The sequence below is a fragment of the Leucoraja erinacea genome, chromosome 2 (genome assembly GCF_028641065.1).
Source record: "Leucoraja erinacea ecotype New England chromosome 2, Leri_hhj_1, whole genome shotgun sequence".
NCBI lineage: Eukaryota > Metazoa > Chordata > Chondrichthyes > Rajiformes > Rajidae > Leucoraja > Leucoraja erinaceus.
In genome coordinates, this window is record NC_073378.1 from 90,670,588 (window position 1) to 90,689,148 (window position 18,561).

Consider the following 18,561-nt stretch of genomic DNA (forward strand, 5'->3'; position numbering starts at 1 on the left):
ATTGTATGTTACCAGAACGAGCAACAGAAGAAAATGGAAATACATAGAAAGGTGCTGGAGGTACTCAACAGGCCAGGCAGCAGAGATGTTAGAGAAACAGAGAGAAACTTTCTGGTCAGTGACCTTTAATTGGAAGTGGAGAATTGAGAAGACAAGAGTGTTTTCTGAAGGAGGGAGAACTAAGCAGATGATTACGACACAATGGAGATCAAAGGAATACAGACAATATAACTGCAGTTTGAGCCATCGAAGGGAGGACAGTGAAAGTGTGTTAATCATAACTCTGTTTGAAGAGGTGTAAATTGAGGGAGATGATTGAACCTGGGTCTCTGGTGCTGTGAGGCAGTCGCTCTACCGCTGTGGCACCTTGTTACATAGGTTAGAGGAGTTCAAAGATAGTTGCTGTTTGGTATATATTCACTGACTGGAGCATAGAAAGAGAGACTGTTCTATCAACACAATTAATTCTCAGTAACATTTTCCCGCACAAAATAGCCCAGAGGGGCAATAATATTGCAAAGCTTGCAGTGCTGTTGACTCAGATCAAAAGTAACTCCTTGAAAAACTGTTACCCTGAGGCTTTTCAACGCAAACGATTTATTCAAGATTTAATCAAGTCAAGAATTTGCCCTCGTTGACCTTCACTCATTTGGGAAATAATCCTGGGAGTGAAAGAAGCTTTTCTGTGAAGCGAGCAGCATTAAAATGAATTCCTTACTTTTCTCTGTCGCCAAGAGTATCCAACTTTTATTGAAGCCAAACAAAATATCCATTGCTGGAATTTCCCTTGCAGTTGGGAATGAGAAGATGATTCATTGTGGCCTCCTCCTTCACGTCCACCAGCTGCATGTCCAAGGACTTTACCAAAAACAGCATTGCAGCAATGAAATTGGGTGTAAAGGCATCCAAAGATACAACGGACCTGCACTTTTTGCAATATATTTTCAGTGACTAAAAAAAATCACCCCTTTAGTAGGAAATTGCTGAGGGAGTGTTACAAAAAAAACTGTTCTGTGCTGATATAAAATCAATATTTAAAAGACTCCTATTTTTAATTAAATACTGTATATGAAATTCTCGTTAAGATTTCTAATTCATGTTATTTTGTCAATTCAGTCCTTGGAAGGTGTTTTTGAAGTATATGCCATCATCTAATTGTATAGAAGAGCAGACTCTATTGTCCATGTGGTCTCCTTAATGTTTTTATTCTAATTTGAACTAACATTTTGCATTAAAATATTATGTATGTAATTATCACTTTTAATACATGTCTTTCAAGTAAAAAAAATAATGGTATTCTGTCTGGAAGAGCAGGAGCCAAGAGGGCTGCTATGGTAGGTGTGGTTTCAACCAAGATGGAATGACCTTGCCAAAAATCCAATCCTGTAGGTGCAAAGACAATTGTCTTTGTAGGTATCAGCTCACTCAGTGACAGTGGCACTGTGGTGGAGCTTCATGAATGTTCAGGTCCAACCCACTTCAGTACTGCTGGCAATTGTAATTGTAAGACACAAATAAATTGAGTAACTGAGTGGGACAGGCAGAATCTCTGGAGAGGAATGGGTGACATATTGGGTTGAGACCCTTCTTGAGACTAGTCGGGGAAAGGGAAATGAGAGATGTAGACAATGATGTAGAGAGATAAAGAGCAATAAATGAAGATATGCAAAAAAAGTAGCGATGATAAAGGAAAGAGGCCGGTGTAGCTGTTTGTTAGCTGGTGCAACTGGGTGGGGGAGGGACAGAGAAAGAGGAAATGCAGAGGTTATTTGAAGTTAGAGGAATCAATATTCATACCACTGGGCTGTAAGCTGCCCAAGCGAAATATGAGATGCTGTTCCTCCAATTTACGTTTAGCCTCACTCTGACATTGGAGACCTAGGACAGAAAGGTCAGTGTGGGAATGGGAAGGAGAAATAAAGTATTTAGTAACCGATCCACGATTGTCATCGTAACTCTGGTTTTGATCTTTTGTTTGACTGACTCATTGTAAATCACCGTGAAGGGCATCAATAGCATTGTATGTTACCAGAACGAGCAACAGAAGAAAATGGAAATACATAGAAAGGTGCTGGAGGTACTCAACAGGCCAGGCAGCAGAGATGTTAGAGAAACAGAGAGGAACTTTCTGGTCAGTGACCTTTAATTGGAAGTGGAGAATTGAGAAGACAAGAGTGTTTTCTGAAGGAGGGAGAACTAAGCAGATGATTACGACACAATGGAGATCAAAGGAATACAGACAATATAACTGCAGTTTGAGCCATCGAAGGGAGGACAGTGAAAGTGTGTTAATCATAACTCTGTTTGAAGAGGTGTAAATTGAGGGAGATGATTGAACCTGGGTCTCTGGTGCTGTGAGGCAGTCGCTCTACCGCTGTGGCACCTTGTTACATAGGTTAGAGGAGTTCAAAGATAGTTGCTGTTTGGTATATATTCACTGACTGGAGCATAGAAAGGGAGACTGTTCTGTCAACACAATTAATTCTCAGTAACATTTCCCCGCACAAAATAGCCCAGAGGGGCAATAATATTGCAAAGCTTGCAGTGCTGTTGACTCAGATCAAAAGTAACTCCTTGAAAAACTGTTACCCTGAGGCTTTTCAACGCAAACGATTTATTCAAGATTTAATCAAGTCAAGAATTTGCCCTCGTTGACCTTCACTCATTTGGGAAATAATCCTGGGAGTGAAAGAAGCTTTTCTGTGAAGCGAGCAGCATAAAAATGAATTCCTTACTTTTCTCTGTCGCCAAGAGTATCCAACTTTTATTGAAGCCAAACAAAATATCCATTGCTGGAATTTCCCTTGCAGTTGGGAATGAGAAGATGATTCATTGTGGCCTCCTCCTTCACGTCCACCAGCTGCATGTCCAAGGACTTTACCAAAAACAGCATTGCAGCAATGAAATTGGGTGTAAAGGCATCCAAAGATACAACGGACCTGCACTTTTTGCAATATATTTTCAGTGACTAAAAAAAATCACCCCTTTAGTAGGAAATTTCACATTGGACATTTCAGTGCTGGATAAACATTACTAATTGCACAGGTATCAACTATTCCACTGTTATTTCCACAGGGAAGTGCATGATTCAGGTTAGAGCACTGCCCTTTGACCTCAGGGCACGATTTAAATCCAACTCAGACTAAGGGATAAAAGCCAATTCTTAAGCTGGAAGAATTCTCAATCAGTGGGACTGAGCAGTCTGAACCCAATTATTTATAGACCTGAGTGCACCAAACTGACCAAACATAGCATTAATGGGCTTCAACTAGCATTCTTGAGCAGACCCGTCACAAGAACATATGATGTGGGAAATAGAAACTTGACACTAGTACAGCTGGGGTGCTGAGGCTAAGGGGGGTATCTCTGATGAAGATCCTTGGCTTCACACCATAGCCAGATTGACCTTACAGTGGTGCTCTACTAACAAGCTCAAAATAGAAAAGGTGGTGTTCTGGCCACATTAATATCTCATCTTTCTTAGTTTATTTTAGTTTAGTTTAGGTTACAGATACAGCGTGTTTAACAGGCCCTTCGATTCCCCGAACATTAACACTATCCTACTCACATTATGGACAATTCACAATTATACCAAGCCAACCAACCTACAAACCTGTATGTCTTTGCAGTGTGTTGGAGGAAACCAGAGATCCCGAAAAAAACCCCATGCAGGTCATGGGGAGAACGTACAAACTCTGTACAGACAAGCCCCCGGGTCTCTGGCGCTGTAAAGCAGCAACTCTACTGCTGTGCCACCTCCTCTCACCTGCAAAAAATTATTTCCAGTGGAACCTTAATGAGCTGTGCCTGAACATGCTGCAAACATATTTTGACAAATGCATGCCCTAACATTAAGAATTACAGTATTTTAATGCAAAATGACATGATTCTGTCACAATTGATACTAATCGGAATCATCGAGGGGAGAACGAACAAGAAAGTGAAGGCAGCTATTGACAGTATGGCTTTACATCTATGTGTTGTGGTTACAGAAAACCCATTACATTTCAATTTTAGTATCTCTTGGAAAATTACCAACAGTATTTTACAGTTCAGTGACGACATCCAGGAATAACTATTAAGTTGTGCAGTGTGATATTTTTTTCTTGAAAAGCATTCCTTTGATTCAATGATCTTTGAATTAATATTAAAACATAAATACTTTATGAAACAATTTAAAGCACCATGTTATTTGGTCTGTTCCCGATTTATGTTCCTGGCAGCTGTCAAAGAGCAGCACTACGCCTTGTGGCAAGATGCAAACACATTTATGGGTTTACAGCGTTTTGTAAACACACTGCTGCTCATTAGTATGTATTGTGATTTCTTGCTCATTTGCATACATTTCCCACAGAATGTAAAACCTTATTTCAGTGGGATCATCTGAGACTTGAAATGGCTCCGACTTTCAGGTTTGAACGTACCCCAGGGTAATGAACAGCCTGAATAGCTTTATCAACAGAGATCAGATTGTCTGTCAGTTCACCCCAAATGAGTTATGCTCCTCTAAGCACACCGTTCCAAAATATTTTATTTTCTTCTGGTCCATGGATTAATCAGCAATGTATTCTGTCTGTGTGATTATTCATTCTCTGGCGCACTTGATAACTGCAGTGTGATCGCCCTGGTGTGTTTTGAGAAACAATTTCTTGAATTTATTTTTCAGTTTTGGCTGCTGTTTTCAGTTTGTCACACAATGCAATAATAATGCAATGCACAAACACCAAAGCAAACGTTGACTTATGTCTCTTCTCCTCAGGCGGCACATGCCAAAGCAGTGCACTTCCTGCCTTAATGCGGTCGACAATTCCAGCCATGCAGCCGCACTTGGATATCAAACCATTTCTTCCATTCCCGCTGGACACTGCTGCTGCCGTCAGCCTTTTCCCCAATTTTAATGCGGTAAGTTCTTTGTCTTTATTCTTTGTTATTGGTCAGGGCAAACTTTATGGGGCTAGCGGATGAGAGGCATGAACATATGCCAGATCATACTTTGCATTTAAGATGAAGAAAGAGACAGCAGGATTGCATGATGAGTCTTTGAGAAACTGTCTGTTATAAAAAAAGTTAAAGTTCTCAATGTTTTTAATTGGTCATGACATTGTCTTATGTTGTTTGAGTGTAAACTGCATTAGGTGCAACTGATGTCGCTGCTGAGCCTGCTGTCAGTAATTTGTAGGTTTGATTACATCATAAATAACCTTCCACTTCCTACAGGAAACATTTTTTGCCGTAATGTTTGTTGACTTTTTCGGAAACACTTTCTCAAAAGAGTAACTTACATAGAAATCTCTGAAATCTTTGTACACGCAACAGTGGTATTTTGCACTTCCACCCACCGAGTGCTAAATATCACTTCACAGCTTGTAAAATCTACACGTGTTATAGCTGTGAGTCAAACCTTTTGTAGCATTTAATCCAAAGAATTCCAGGTCTGGTTTAAAGCCAGAAGCAACATTCTCAATACATCTACATACTATTTATCAGTGTTAATAATAGTTTCACTACTGCTTAATATACACCATCAACTCATACATTAAACCCAATATCCTAACTCTTATGATATAAGTAATGTGGAGCCCATCTGCTCTCAGTCATAAACAAATGAGGTGAACAACAGCTTCTGGTGTGGACACATTGGGAACTAAACAAGGAAATCAAAAAATAGTCGGTCAGTATTCTTCCCCTGGAATTTTCATTGTAACAGGACATCTTACAGCAACTTGGTAAAAAGACACAGGAAGAGTGTTAGTTTCCTGTGCTTATGTGATATGGCAGTGAAAGGTGCAAGTAAAGGTCAGGATGTGTTGAATACTATGCGAGTACATTTTTGTAATGATGAGTTCCGTTATTGACGAATAACCTGCCCGACATTGAATAGATATGGAGATCCATACCTTCAGATGTTAATTATTATTGAAGATGTTAAAAAAAAACATGTTAAACTTAAAACATGTTTTTTTCTGGGGGGTTTTCTACTTAGTACCATCATCTATCCATGCACTTTTAATTAATGTATAGTTTGGCTATGAATTAACTATCAAAATGTTTTTTCTTGGTTTAGACATTGTGCTGCTCATTAATGTCAAAATAAAGGAGAAACTTGCATTTATAAAAGCTCTTTAAATATATCCAATGCACGTTACTGCCAATTAAAACACTTTTGAAATTCAGTCACTGCTGTAATGCCGGAAACCCAAAGTCAATGTGGATACAGCCGACTTCCAGAAAGAACAACGGGACAATGAGAAAATGATTTGAAGTATCAATATTAGTCAGGGTAGCAGGGAGAATATGTAGACGTGAGGCTCAGATGCTGGAATGTTGAGCAAAAAGCCAAGTGCTGGAAGAACTTTGCGGGCTAGGCAGCATGAATGGACCAAATGCTGTCTGACCCGCTGAATTCCTCCAGTACTTTGTATTTTTTGCATAGTGTGATATGTGTGTGCCTCTCAAAAAGAGTGATATAGGGCCTGCTATAAGGGCAGATAATTCCGCTTTTAACATCTCATTCATAAAACAGTGCACTGAGAACACTGAAAAGTTAGCCTAGAATCTACAACCTTCTGTCTCAAGTGAGGCAAGTGAGATGCAGCTTATAAACTTTCCGGTCAAGAAGGTAAACACTCCCTGCCCTGATTATAGAAGCTCAGATACTCCAGTGAAACCATTGTGTGCAAAGAACTTCCTAATTACAGCAGGTTCCTGGATAAAACCCCACTCAAAGTCAATGCACAGTTGTCTGTATAGTGTGAAGTTGTAACAGAATTTGGATCATCGTGAGTTAAGGTTTAGGAAGGAACTTCTTCCTCGTCCAGACATCTCTCCAGACTCACACACGCAGAATCAGTCTGAAGAAGAGTTTTGACCTGAAACATCACCCATTCCTTCTCTCCAGCGATGCTGCCTGTCCCGTACAGCAGCTTTTTGTGTCTATCGTGAGAAAGTTTGTTGCATTGCTCCTTGCAATCCATACAAACATGTTTCATCCTTGCCTAATGCTTGTAGACTACTACTCATGGGCCTGTCCCACTTGGGCAACTTTTTAGGCGACTGCAGGAGACTATGCAGTCGCCACATGGTTGCCACATGTTCGCAGGTGGTTGCTGGGGAGTCGCCTTCATGGTCATGAGGAGTTCCCGCATTCTGGGAACTAGTCGTGGCCTCATTATGGTCGCCGGAAATTTTTCAACATGTTGAAAAATTAGCAGCGACTAGAATGAAGCCGCCATGGAAAGTAGCGAGAATTCTCGTGCCGTACGTGGGTCGCCAGGAGGTCCTAGTGGGTTGCCAGGTGGTCAAAGGTTATCTCAGGTTCTCGTAGGTTGTTGCCGTGCTGACCGGTGAATTTCATTGGCTCATTGGGGAAAAAAAATGTAAGCAGTAGTTTTCAGAACCAAGGATAACCGACCGGTAATGTTAATGTCCGCCGAACTTCACAGCCGTATATCTCTGGCTTCTTAAAAGTTGTCTCCACTCCTTCTCCCCCCTTCCCCCCCCTTCTATCCCCTCTCTCCCCCCCCCCCCCCATCCCTCCCCCTCTTTTAGAGGACTTACCGTACACTGTGCCTTAACCGTCTTAATTACAGCACCAACCTTCCTGTTCATCGCGGTGTGCGTCTGTATCACCTTGGCTTTACACCATGTGAATTTCACTCAGACTGTGCTCCCCCTGCTTGCCCTGTGCCCCGCCTGCATAATGGGCTGGTGAAGGAAGTAACGTGTGTGTGTGTGTGTTCCACTCTGACAGTCGCCGTTCCAGTTGCCCGTTTTTCAGGCAACTACTGCAACTTGACCAGCGCCTAAATGGGACAGGCCATAAGGTTACAAAGCAAAGAGATTTGTCTTTCACGTCAGTACTTCGGTTGCAATGTCAGTCTGGATTAGAGCTGACCTACAAAGCATCACTATGTCAGACTACTTTGGATTAGATAATCTCAGTTTGATTCATGTTGAGATCCCATACAGTGTAGTACCAATGCACTGTCAAACCAATAGTTGTAGGAAAGTAACTGTTCCAGAACTTGGTGGTGTGGGACTTTAGCATCAGTCACCAGCACAAAGGTCCATCGACAGGCTGGACTGCAGTGTGAATCATCACTTTCGCACAAGGAAGGAAAATTCAGCAAAAAATGACATTTCCACATCTATTTTTGGGACAGCATTCCAGTTTTCCAGTGAGCTGTCTGTAAACTTGATAAATATAAAGCAGACTGTTTATATTTATCAAATTTGTGGACAGTTCACTGGAAAGCTAGAATGCTGTCCCAAGAAAGTTTATGTATTTTTTTAAAAGTGTTCTGTTCTTTCCAGTTCCTGTTGTGCCTTATTTTGTGTAAATTTTTGTCATTAAAGGTTTTCAAAAGAATAAATTGGGAGAGGAGTGTAATTTTGTAAGTAAGTGCAGTTGTGATGAACCTGTTTAGCAATGTGTGGGCAAGGAACTTAATTTCCCGGTTTTTCCCAATTTACAAAACCCGGAAACTAACATTATTCTGAGCTATGGCTCAGTTAGCCATGTTTGACATTGTAGCGCTCCTGCTAGCGTATGCAGATATCGAACACGGCATTCGGAAGCCGCGGTCACGTGACTCGGGAGGGGCTGTTGTATTCGTGCGGTTTTTCCCCTGCGCGCGTTAGTTCAGTGCTGACCACCGATGTGGCCAGGCGTGTCTGTTAAACCTGTATGCTGCAACTTGAACTTTCAAATAAAGTATTGTTGAAAACTCCAGGAGTCGTTTATCAGACCACTAAAACATGACAGACTTGAGCACAGAATCGGTACTGAAGCTCCAGTGCAGTGCTAAAGTGTTGATGGCACAATTATTTTAGTGGTGACATTAAACCAAGACTTTGTCTTTCTGCTAAGGTGGATGTAAATCCTCAATTAACATTTCTAATTAAAAAAATAGGTTAGTTATCACATTGCTCTTTGTTCAACCTTGTTGCGTGAAAATAGGCTGCCATATTCCTACAGGTGCTTAATTCCTAAAATAAGGGCAATGTTCTGCTTTTTGGTCGAAGGTTAATGCATTATGGAAGCTTTGGTTTAAGGAAAATGACCATGTAATATGCAAGTTGTAAATGTAGATTTAATCTACATTCATATATTTATGTCTGCTTAAATTTGTTGACATTTTTGCAGTTGAGCTTTTCAGATGATTTATTGAGGTACTAAATAGATAGTTAACTTATCACCATGAGGCATGTTCTGTCTCAGTTCAGTGACATAATAGCACAACCAACTGTTAGAATATAAACAGAAAATACAGAAATTACCCAGATCACCTAGCAGGTCAGGCAGCATCTGTGAAGAGTAAAAGAGTTGTAATATTTCCAATCAATGACCCTGGCCTGCACCGCCACCTGGCCGCTTCCATGCTACATACACAAAAGGTGCAGGAGTAGGCTATTCAGCCCTCCGAGCCAGCACCGCCATTCAATGCGATCATGGCTGTTCATCCACATCAATGTGATGATGTCTGCCAATGCCAGCCCAAGTTCTCACTGCCTCCCCAGCCACTTCCAGGCTGGACCTACTGCAGCCACTGATGGTCCACACAGCTTCTACGGCTACTTCCAGCCTGCACCTGCTGCCTCTGGTCACCTACACTCCACCCACCCATGGACCACAACCTATGACTGCTGATCCTCGCCTTTGCCCCAGGCTGCCAGCAGGCCAAGGACAGGGTCATCAACTCACCTGGATTCTAGGACCAGTTACAGACCGAGAATCGTAAGAAGGGTCTCAACCCGAACCGTCACCTATCCATGTTCCCCAGAGATGCTGCCTGACCAGTTACTCCAGTGTCCACTTTGTGTCCTTTCATATATATTAACCAGCCATATACTCATATATATTAACCAGCCTCTATAGTTCTTTATTTCTACCACTTAGACAAATATTCTCTATTACTCAGTAATCCTTCACTCGGCTATAGTGGACTTTCATAAATAATGGACAGCTCCCCCCCCCCCCCCCCCTCATGGTCTGTTATAATGAAGGTTTATTGTAAAGAATGATAATGTGACGGAGAAAGAAAAGATAGGTCCAAAGAAGCTATGCATAGGAGCCAAAGATAGAAACAAAAAGCTGGAGTAACTCAGTGGGGCATGCAACATCTCTGGAGAGAAGGAATGAGTGACGTTTCAGGTCGAGGCCCTTCCTCCCAATTCTTTCTCTCCAGATATGCTGCTTGTCCAGCTGAGTTAAGGGCCTGTCCCACTGACGCGACTTTTCAGCGACTGTCTTGGACCTTCAAGCTCGAGGGCACTCGCCTGAAAACCCCGCTGGAGCTGGGTCGACCGTCAGCGATGAAACCGCGAGCCGGATCGACCGTCTGCGATGAAACCGCGAGCTGGATCAACACGGACACGTCTGCACACACACAAACACATCGCAAAGGCGGGGGCCAGGGAAAGCGGGGGAGCGCTGTCTGAAATTCACACCCGCGATGAACAGGAAGGTAAAAGACGGCTGGCACAGTTACGGTAAGTCCTTTAGAGAGTGCGGAGAGGGCGGGGGGGGGGGGGGGGGGGGGGGGGGGAGAGAGGGGGGAGAGAAGGGGCGAGGGGGGAGAGAAGGAGTGGAGACACTTTTAAGAAGCCGGACAATGTTTAATAAAGTTTAGCGACTACCTTTGATTACCTTCAATTGCATTTGATTACCTAGGATAGCATGCTGACCTACTACGACCTACCTAGACTAAACCTACAAGTAAAAAAATATAGATTTTTTTCCATGGCAACCTTCTTTTACTCGCGGGCATTTTTCAGCATGTTGAAAAATAGGCCACGGCCTAGCTGAGGCCTCGAGTACACGGGGAGCACGAAGGAGAGTTACAAAGACCTCCTAGCACCTCGTGTCGACTATGCTGCGAGTATGAGTCGAGGGCAAACTGTTCTAAACTTGCGAATTATGTTGCCACAGTGGGACAGGCCCTTTACTCCAGCTTTTTGTGTCTATTTTCAGGTTGGGAAGCACTTTTCCCCCAAAAAATGGAATCTGGAACTGTCACACCCATCAGGGTATTGAAATGAGATCAATTGCAAATTTCAAAATTGATATTGTTAATTTTTGCTCAGCTTATTTATCAGAAAGTGTAGAACAAGACAGAGAGCAACACAAATGGAAGTGGATAAGTCAGCTCAGATTTACTTGAATGTTGGATCAGATGCTGGAATTTAAAAAAAAATAAAGTGCTAGAGCAACACGATGGGCCAGGCTGCATCTGGGAAAGGAATGGACAGATGACATTTTTAGTCAGTACCCTTCTTCAGTTGGATCAGACTTGAGGTACTGGATGATCAACCGTTATTCCCGTATTTGTCTCTCTGTTCCTGTACGGTTTTCTCAGTTTTACCAAAGGGCTATGATTTTATGCCCTTGTTAACGTGCATATTCTTTGAACTGTATATTGTTGCCACTGACTGGGAAAACTAACTTCAGCACCTTGCTTTAGCAACCACATCAAAATGCATGATCCCAATCATTGATTACATTGTCTCTGCTACTCTCAATGCTGTAGTCCCATTTGCATCAAACTGTGTAACTAAACCAAACTAAATCTTTGCTTTTAGTTTAACCTTGTCATTACAAGTTACTATAAACATAAAACTTTGCAGTATATTTTCAAGTATACTCAGGCATATCCTTCATAAAATATATGAGATAACAAGCAAATTGTAGATTATGGTACTAAGATGAACAAAGGGAACTTTGTGTACACTTTAGGGTGAAAATATATAATGATTTAACTTAAGAGCATGTGTAGCACTGAAGTCGATTGACATAATTATAAGTTCAATAAATTGATCTAACTTTAAGGCATTCAACAAAAAGTAGGTGATGCTTCAGCTAAATCTGCAAACAATTCTTTCAAAGTGTGCAATAACTTAAATTATGGGATCATTGGAGTAATGGCTTCTTCAGGGCATCAATGGATATGCAAAAAGGATGTGAGTAATTGGGGTAGGTTTGCACCCCTGGAAGGTGATATTGGGGAACTAATAATGAGAAACAAGGAAATAGATAATGAAGCCAAGCCTTTATAGTAGAGGATGTTGCGAATATCTCAGAAATAATAGATGGGCTAATTTTAAACTGTATCAAGCCGATTAGAAGGGGCAATTAGAAGTTGGGGAAGTAATACGACTAAAGATAGGCAAGTCACCACGACACGGTCCCATTCCAAGTGTTTCAAAGGAAGCAGCTGAAGAGACACTGCAGCCATTGGGTATGGTTTGTCAAATGAACTGAGTTCTGGCAGGATACTGTTTATGATTTGATGTGTTCAATCCAATCCAATCCAACTTTATTTGTTAAGCACTTTAAAACAGCCAATGTTGACCAAAGTGCTGTACAGAAGAATAAACAAGACATCATGAACAGACACCATAACAGCTCACATGAGGCGCAAAAATTACATATGAAATACAACAATAAATTAAAAGACATAAAACATGAGTAAAAATAATAGCCACGGAATAAAAGCAATCAAAAAATAAGAAATTAAATCAAGTAAATAAATAAAGTCGACATCTCACTGGGTATCAAAGGCCATGGAGAAGAGATGGGTTTTAAGAAGTGATTTAGAAACAGACAGAGAAGAGGCCTGTTTAATGTGTAGAGGCAGATCGTTCCATAATTTGGGTGCCGACACAGCAAACGCACGGTCCCCCCTTTGTGTTGTATCGTATGTTTATGTCGAATAAAGTTTTTGAAAAGAAAAAAAAGAAAAAAAAAAGATAGAGAGAGAGAGGTAAAATACATTAAACTAAGTCAGTTAGATTAACATCTGTTGTTGGGAAGATGCTATAGTCTAAATTAAGGAAAACATAGCTAGTCGATTTCAAAGGCTTGATGCAATCAGGCCAAGCGAACATAGTTTCATTTAACGGAAAACCTGCTTGACAAAGTTGCTAGAATTCTATGGGGATAAAACAAACAATGTTGACAGAGGGGACTCTGTATAGCTGTAGTGAATTTAAATTTCCAAAGGCATTTTATAAAATGTCACATGAAAAGCTGGAACTCAAGGTAAGAGCTCACAGTTGGAGAAGTATATTAACATGGATCAAAGCAAAGAAAGGAGAGCAGCAAAGGGAACAATGGGACAGACAGCAGAATTTAACATGCATTGTAGATTGGTTATCATATGGTGGGCAGAGGATTGGAATAAAGGGGCCCTTCTTCAGATTGGAAAGACAAATCTGCCTGAAGAATAGTCCTTAGCCCTTCATTATTTACTATCTATGACAACGACCAGGAGGAACGGCAGAATATAAGGTTTGCTTTGATAACACAAACACAGGTGGGAGGGCTTGCTGAGATACCGACATTTGAATTCTGCAGCAGTCTAGAGATTAGTTGACTAACTTGGCAAATGGAATTTTATGTAGTAACGTGTGAGATCATGGATTTCAGTAGGAAGACTGGTTATTAATAATGCACATGAGCACACAGGGATCTAGGTGTTCTTGTGTATGAACCACAAAACATTTGTGTTCTGCTACAGCAAGTAATCAAGAAAGCAAATGGCTCTTTATTACCAAAGGTCTGGACTTATAAAAGGTTTTGTCACAATTGAGCAACTTGTTGGTGAGGCCACACAAGCCACCATGTACAGATTTGGTCCTCTATTTAAGGAAGTATATACAAGCTGTAGGAGCCATTACACAAGCAATGGAGGACATTCAGAAGAGATTCCCGGGTTTAATTCTTGGTATAAGAATGTTGGCCTATCACAAATATCTAAAAGTGTAGACCTGTGTTCTCTGGAGTTCAGAAGAATGAGAAGTAATCTTACAAGGATGCAGAGAAGATTTGCAAGGGTGTTAACAGAATGTAAAGATCCTGAGTTATAGGAGTGGTTGAGTAGACTAGGACCTCTTTCCTTGGAGCGTAGCTGAGGGTTGATCTTATAGTGGTGTAGAAAACCATGAGGGGAGTTGATAGTTTGAATGCAGATGCTTTTTCCCAGGGTACGGGAATTGGCAGAGATTTAAGGTGAGAGGGGAAAGAGTTAATAGGAACTTATGGTGCAACTTTTTCACACAGAGGGTGGTGGGTTTATGGAAGGACCTGCCAGAGAAAGTAGTCGGGACATATACAATAACAACATTTATAATACAATTAGACAGGTACGCGGATAGGAAACATTTGGAGGGATATGGGCCAAACATGAGTAAATGGGACCAGCTTAGATGGGGCATCTTGGTCGGCATGGAGGAGATGTTAGTTACACCTAAGTAGATATAGTTACAAGATATGGGGACAGTTGTTTAAACCTGAGGTATAATAGTATTACTTCTCACAAAAGGTGGTAAATGTCTGGCATTCTCTACCTTGGGGCATAGTGGCAATTGGAACACCAGAGGTATTTAAAGAGGAGGATGAAACATATGTGAAATATTGGTTAAAATAGGGTCTATGGTGCATTGACATGGAAGAGGAGCAGAGATTTAGGGCCGATCACCCTGATCCTACTGAATGAGGTGGTAGGTTTGAGGGGCCAGAAAGTTTATTCCAGCTCCTATTCTCTTGTAAATATTCTGGTGTGTAAGTCACAGCAACAAAAACAAAACAATTCTGGAAAGGAAGGAGAAGACTGCAGTTTAACAGACATTGACAGGTCCGTGGTAATATTTTAAAGAAGATGTACAATTACTGTACACCCACTGGGACAGTGAGAGAATGTACAACCTGGAGTGAGAATGCAATGAAAAGAGACAGCTCTCTTCACAAAGGGCAGGAGTGGGGATCAGGGGATCATGATGCAAGTACTGCCAGCATTGAAGACACTGAGTGAAGCTTGGACTGAAACAAAAGCTAAGTAGTTCAATGTAAGACCTTTCTGGGAGAAGATAACCCAGCAATTTGACTTAAATCTACAAACACTGCAATGCAGAGCCAAGAGTCATATTTGTGGTAAAAGAGAACGCATTGGATTTGTTTTGAAAATGGGAGAAATCAACAAAGAATATAACTGCTGTGATATTCCTCCTCAGGAGTCAAGGACATGCAGTGCACACGTTTAAGTGTCTGCCAGTTACGGGTTGGCCATGTTTGTTTTAGTGTGGGTCAACAAGCAATGACAGCAAGTTATTAGAGTGTGAAATGACACTTCCAGAGCTGCCTGAGGAGGTTATTGAGAGGAAGGAACAATGTGGCCAGAATATCAGACCAGAGAGTGAAGAATGGTCCTTTAGGAGTAGCCTGAGTTAAAGGCATAACTGCAGCAGTGGCCCAGCATTTTCAGGGCAATAGGATAATTTACAAACTTTGATGTGAGTCATGGGGAAGAGTATGTAAATTGTTTGAACAGTATCAGAGAGCTGACATACATGAACAAGAATCACCACCACAGTGAGAAGTAGAATGCTCTAGGGAGGTAAAATGAATTGAGTCTGCACAGACAATATTAATGGAGAAGGTGTCACTACACAATTTCTGAAAAACAGCTCATTTCACAAGACTTACTATTTGCAGAATTACTGATGGATCTCTGCCTTGTGTAGATTGACATGGGTGCATTAAAAGGAGATCTAAAGATCATCTGAGAGGTTTCACAGCAGGTTGGAACTTACTAATATCAGTCCAATACTTTGTTGCAGGAATATTACAAGAGACTGAAAGCAGTTGAAATCCTTGAAAGAGTCCAGAGGGGGGAAGGTATTGCAGAAGCAATTGCAAAACAGAAAATTAAGATGGGTCCAAATAGCATGGATAGGATCTATTTCCCTTTGTAGAAAGCCCAAAATTTAGGGGGCATAAACTTGAAGTAATCGGCAGAAGGATTAGAAGGGAAAGGTGGAGAATAAACACCTCGGCTGCATGAATTGTAGGCAAAAACCCTCAATGGGCATGTGTTTGAAGAGCTACGACATGGTGCTGGTACGTTGGATAAGCTGCAGAGCTCTTTCAGGATAATACGTGCAGGGCTTAAAGCTTTATTAGGCTTTTCTAGGTTTTCTGATGAGATAAATAATCTCTTTCTATGTCATACATCCGATGAAAACCATGTGAGACCGGATATGTATCTTGTGAAGGGATCGAGTAGAATTATCTATGTCAGGAGCGAGTACTTTGAAGATGCAAAGAACAGCTCAGAGCAAAGCATTGTGTAGACAAGAAACAGAGTCTGAGTCAATTTATAATCGGTCAAATGTTAATCTATGTAAATGTATCCCTGTAAATAGGTAGCTAATTGCATATTTTACCTGTTTAAACAGTGAACTAAATTAGTATGTTCATGGTCTGTGCAGCTTTATTACTTTAATTGAAAGAGAAGAAACAGTGCAGTGCATATGTGTGGGTGTTCCTTTCAGATGTAGGACACCACGCTAGTGTGACTTTTGATACTTGGACCGAACACTGCCTTCAATCATGGATGTTTATGATGAGCATTTGACAGCACTGGGCCTGTACTCACTGGAGTTTAGAAGAATGAGGGGGACCTCATTGAAACTTACCGAATAATGAAAAGCTTGGATAGAGTGGATGTGGAGAGGATGTTTCCACTAGTGGGAGAGTCTAGGACTTGAGGTCATAGCCTCATAATTAAAGGACATTCCTTTAGGAAGGAGTTGAGGAGGAATTTCTTTAGTCAGTGGGTTGTGAATCTGTGGAATCCGTTGCCACAGAAGGCTGTGGAGGCCAAGTCAATGGATATTTTTAAGGCAGAGATTGATAGTTTCCTGGTTAGTACAGGTGTCAGAGGTTATGGGGAGAAGACAGGAGAATGGGATTAGAAGGGAGAGGTAGATCAGTCATGATTGAATGGTGAGGCAGACTTGATGAGCTGAATGACCTAACTCTGCTCCCATCACTTATGACCTTGTTCTATTATCATCGCAAGAATAAACAACCAACCTTTTCATAAATCATCTATTCAAATTGGTGGCTTTAAAAGGGGATCCTCTACATAAGATGCATTTGGGGAATGTAATGTTTCACCAATATAGATGTACTGCAAGGGACAACACCTTTCAGCCCAACTTGTCTATACTGACCAAAATGCCACATTTGTTTGACTCATTTGCCTGCATTTGGCCCATATCCTGTTAAGCCGTACCAGTTAAGTGTCTTTTAAAATAATGTTATTGTAAATGCATCAACATCCACCTCTGAAAGCTCATTACCCTCTGAGTGAAAGGTTGCTTCTCAAATGACTATTAAATCTTTCACATCTTATCTTAAACTGTCCTCTGGTTCTTGATTCTCCTACTCTGGGCATTCATCATATCTATTCCCACAATAAAGTTCAACACATCTATAAAATCTTGAGCTGCAAGGAATAAAATTTGATATGCCCAACCATTCCCTAAAGTTTAAGCCCTCAAATGCTAGCAACATTCACGTAAATTGTCTCTGCACTCTTTCCAGCTTAATAACATCCTTCCTACAACAGCGTGACCAAAACAAAACGTAATACTCCAAATGTGGCCTTACCAAAGTTTAGTTCAGTTTGGTTTAACTTACAGATACAGTGTGGCAACAGGCCCTTTGGCCCACAGAGTCCACACTGACCTTCCATCCTACACGCTAGGGACAACTTACAGAAACCAATTAACTTACAAACCTGCACATCTTTGAAATATGGGAGGAAACCGGAGCATCCAGAGAAAACCCACACTGTCACAGGGAGAATGTACAACATCTATACAGACAGCACTCATCGTCAGGAACAAATCCCTTATCTCTGGCGTGTAAGGCATCAATTTTACCGTTATGTCGCTATGCTGCCAAGTGTCTTGTACATACACAACTGAACATACGTCCCAAATTCTACACTCAGTACCCAGACTGATGAAGACAAGTGTACCAAAAGCATTCTTTACCACCCTATTCCACTTTCAGGGAACTATGTACTTGTACTCCTAGATCCCTCAGCTCTTCAACACTCCCCAGGGCCCTGCCATTCACTGAGAACGTCTCCCCTCCCCCCCCATCAAAGCCTTGCACCTTTCTGCATGAAACGGCACTAACTTTTCTTCTGCCCACCTGGCCAACTGATCAAGGTCCTGCTTTAGTGTCATCTGCAAGCTTGCTAATCGTACCTTGTACATTCTCATCCAAATTCCATGGACAGTAATGGGCCCTGCACTGAGGCACACCGCAAGCCACTTACCATTACCATCATCTGCTTGCCAACTCTGTATCCAGTCAGCCAGCTCTACCTGGATCTCATGCGACGTAACTTTTCAGAGCAGCTACCGTACTGAACTTTATCAAATGCCTTGCTGATGTCCATGACCTTGCCCCTGACCAACCTTCTTGCCTTGCTTCTTCAAAAACAGCCAAATTTGTAAGACACGACCCTCCGCATATAAAATTGTGCAGATTATCCATAATCACACTCTGTATATCCAAATACATATATATCTTATCCCTCAGAACCGTCTCCAGTAATATGCCTACCACAGATGTTAGGCTCACTGGTCTTTAGTTCCTAGACTTTTCCTTGCAGCTCTTCTTAAATTAGCCACCCTCCAGTCATCTAATACCTCACCAGTGTCTAACAATGATTCATATATCCCAGTTAGGGCTCCTGCAATTCC

The 18,561-nt window shown here is 41.4% G+C and overlaps 1 protein-coding gene across 4 annotated transcripts in view; it reads left to right on the forward strand.

The window, feature by feature from the left end:
* LOC129712397 (zinc finger protein 385D-like) overlaps positions 1-18,561 on the forward strand; it is a 288,509-nt gene that overhangs the window by 67,192 nt on the left and 202,756 nt on the right. For all 4 annotated transcript variants that reach the window (XM_055660805.1, XM_055660818.1, XM_055660809.1 and 1 more), the window contains exon 2: positions 4,760-4,902. In XM_055660805.1, the coding sequence (XP_055516780.1) occupies positions 4,760-4,902 (143 nt within the window). The remainder of the gene's footprint in view (positions 1-4,759; positions 4,903-18,561) is intronic.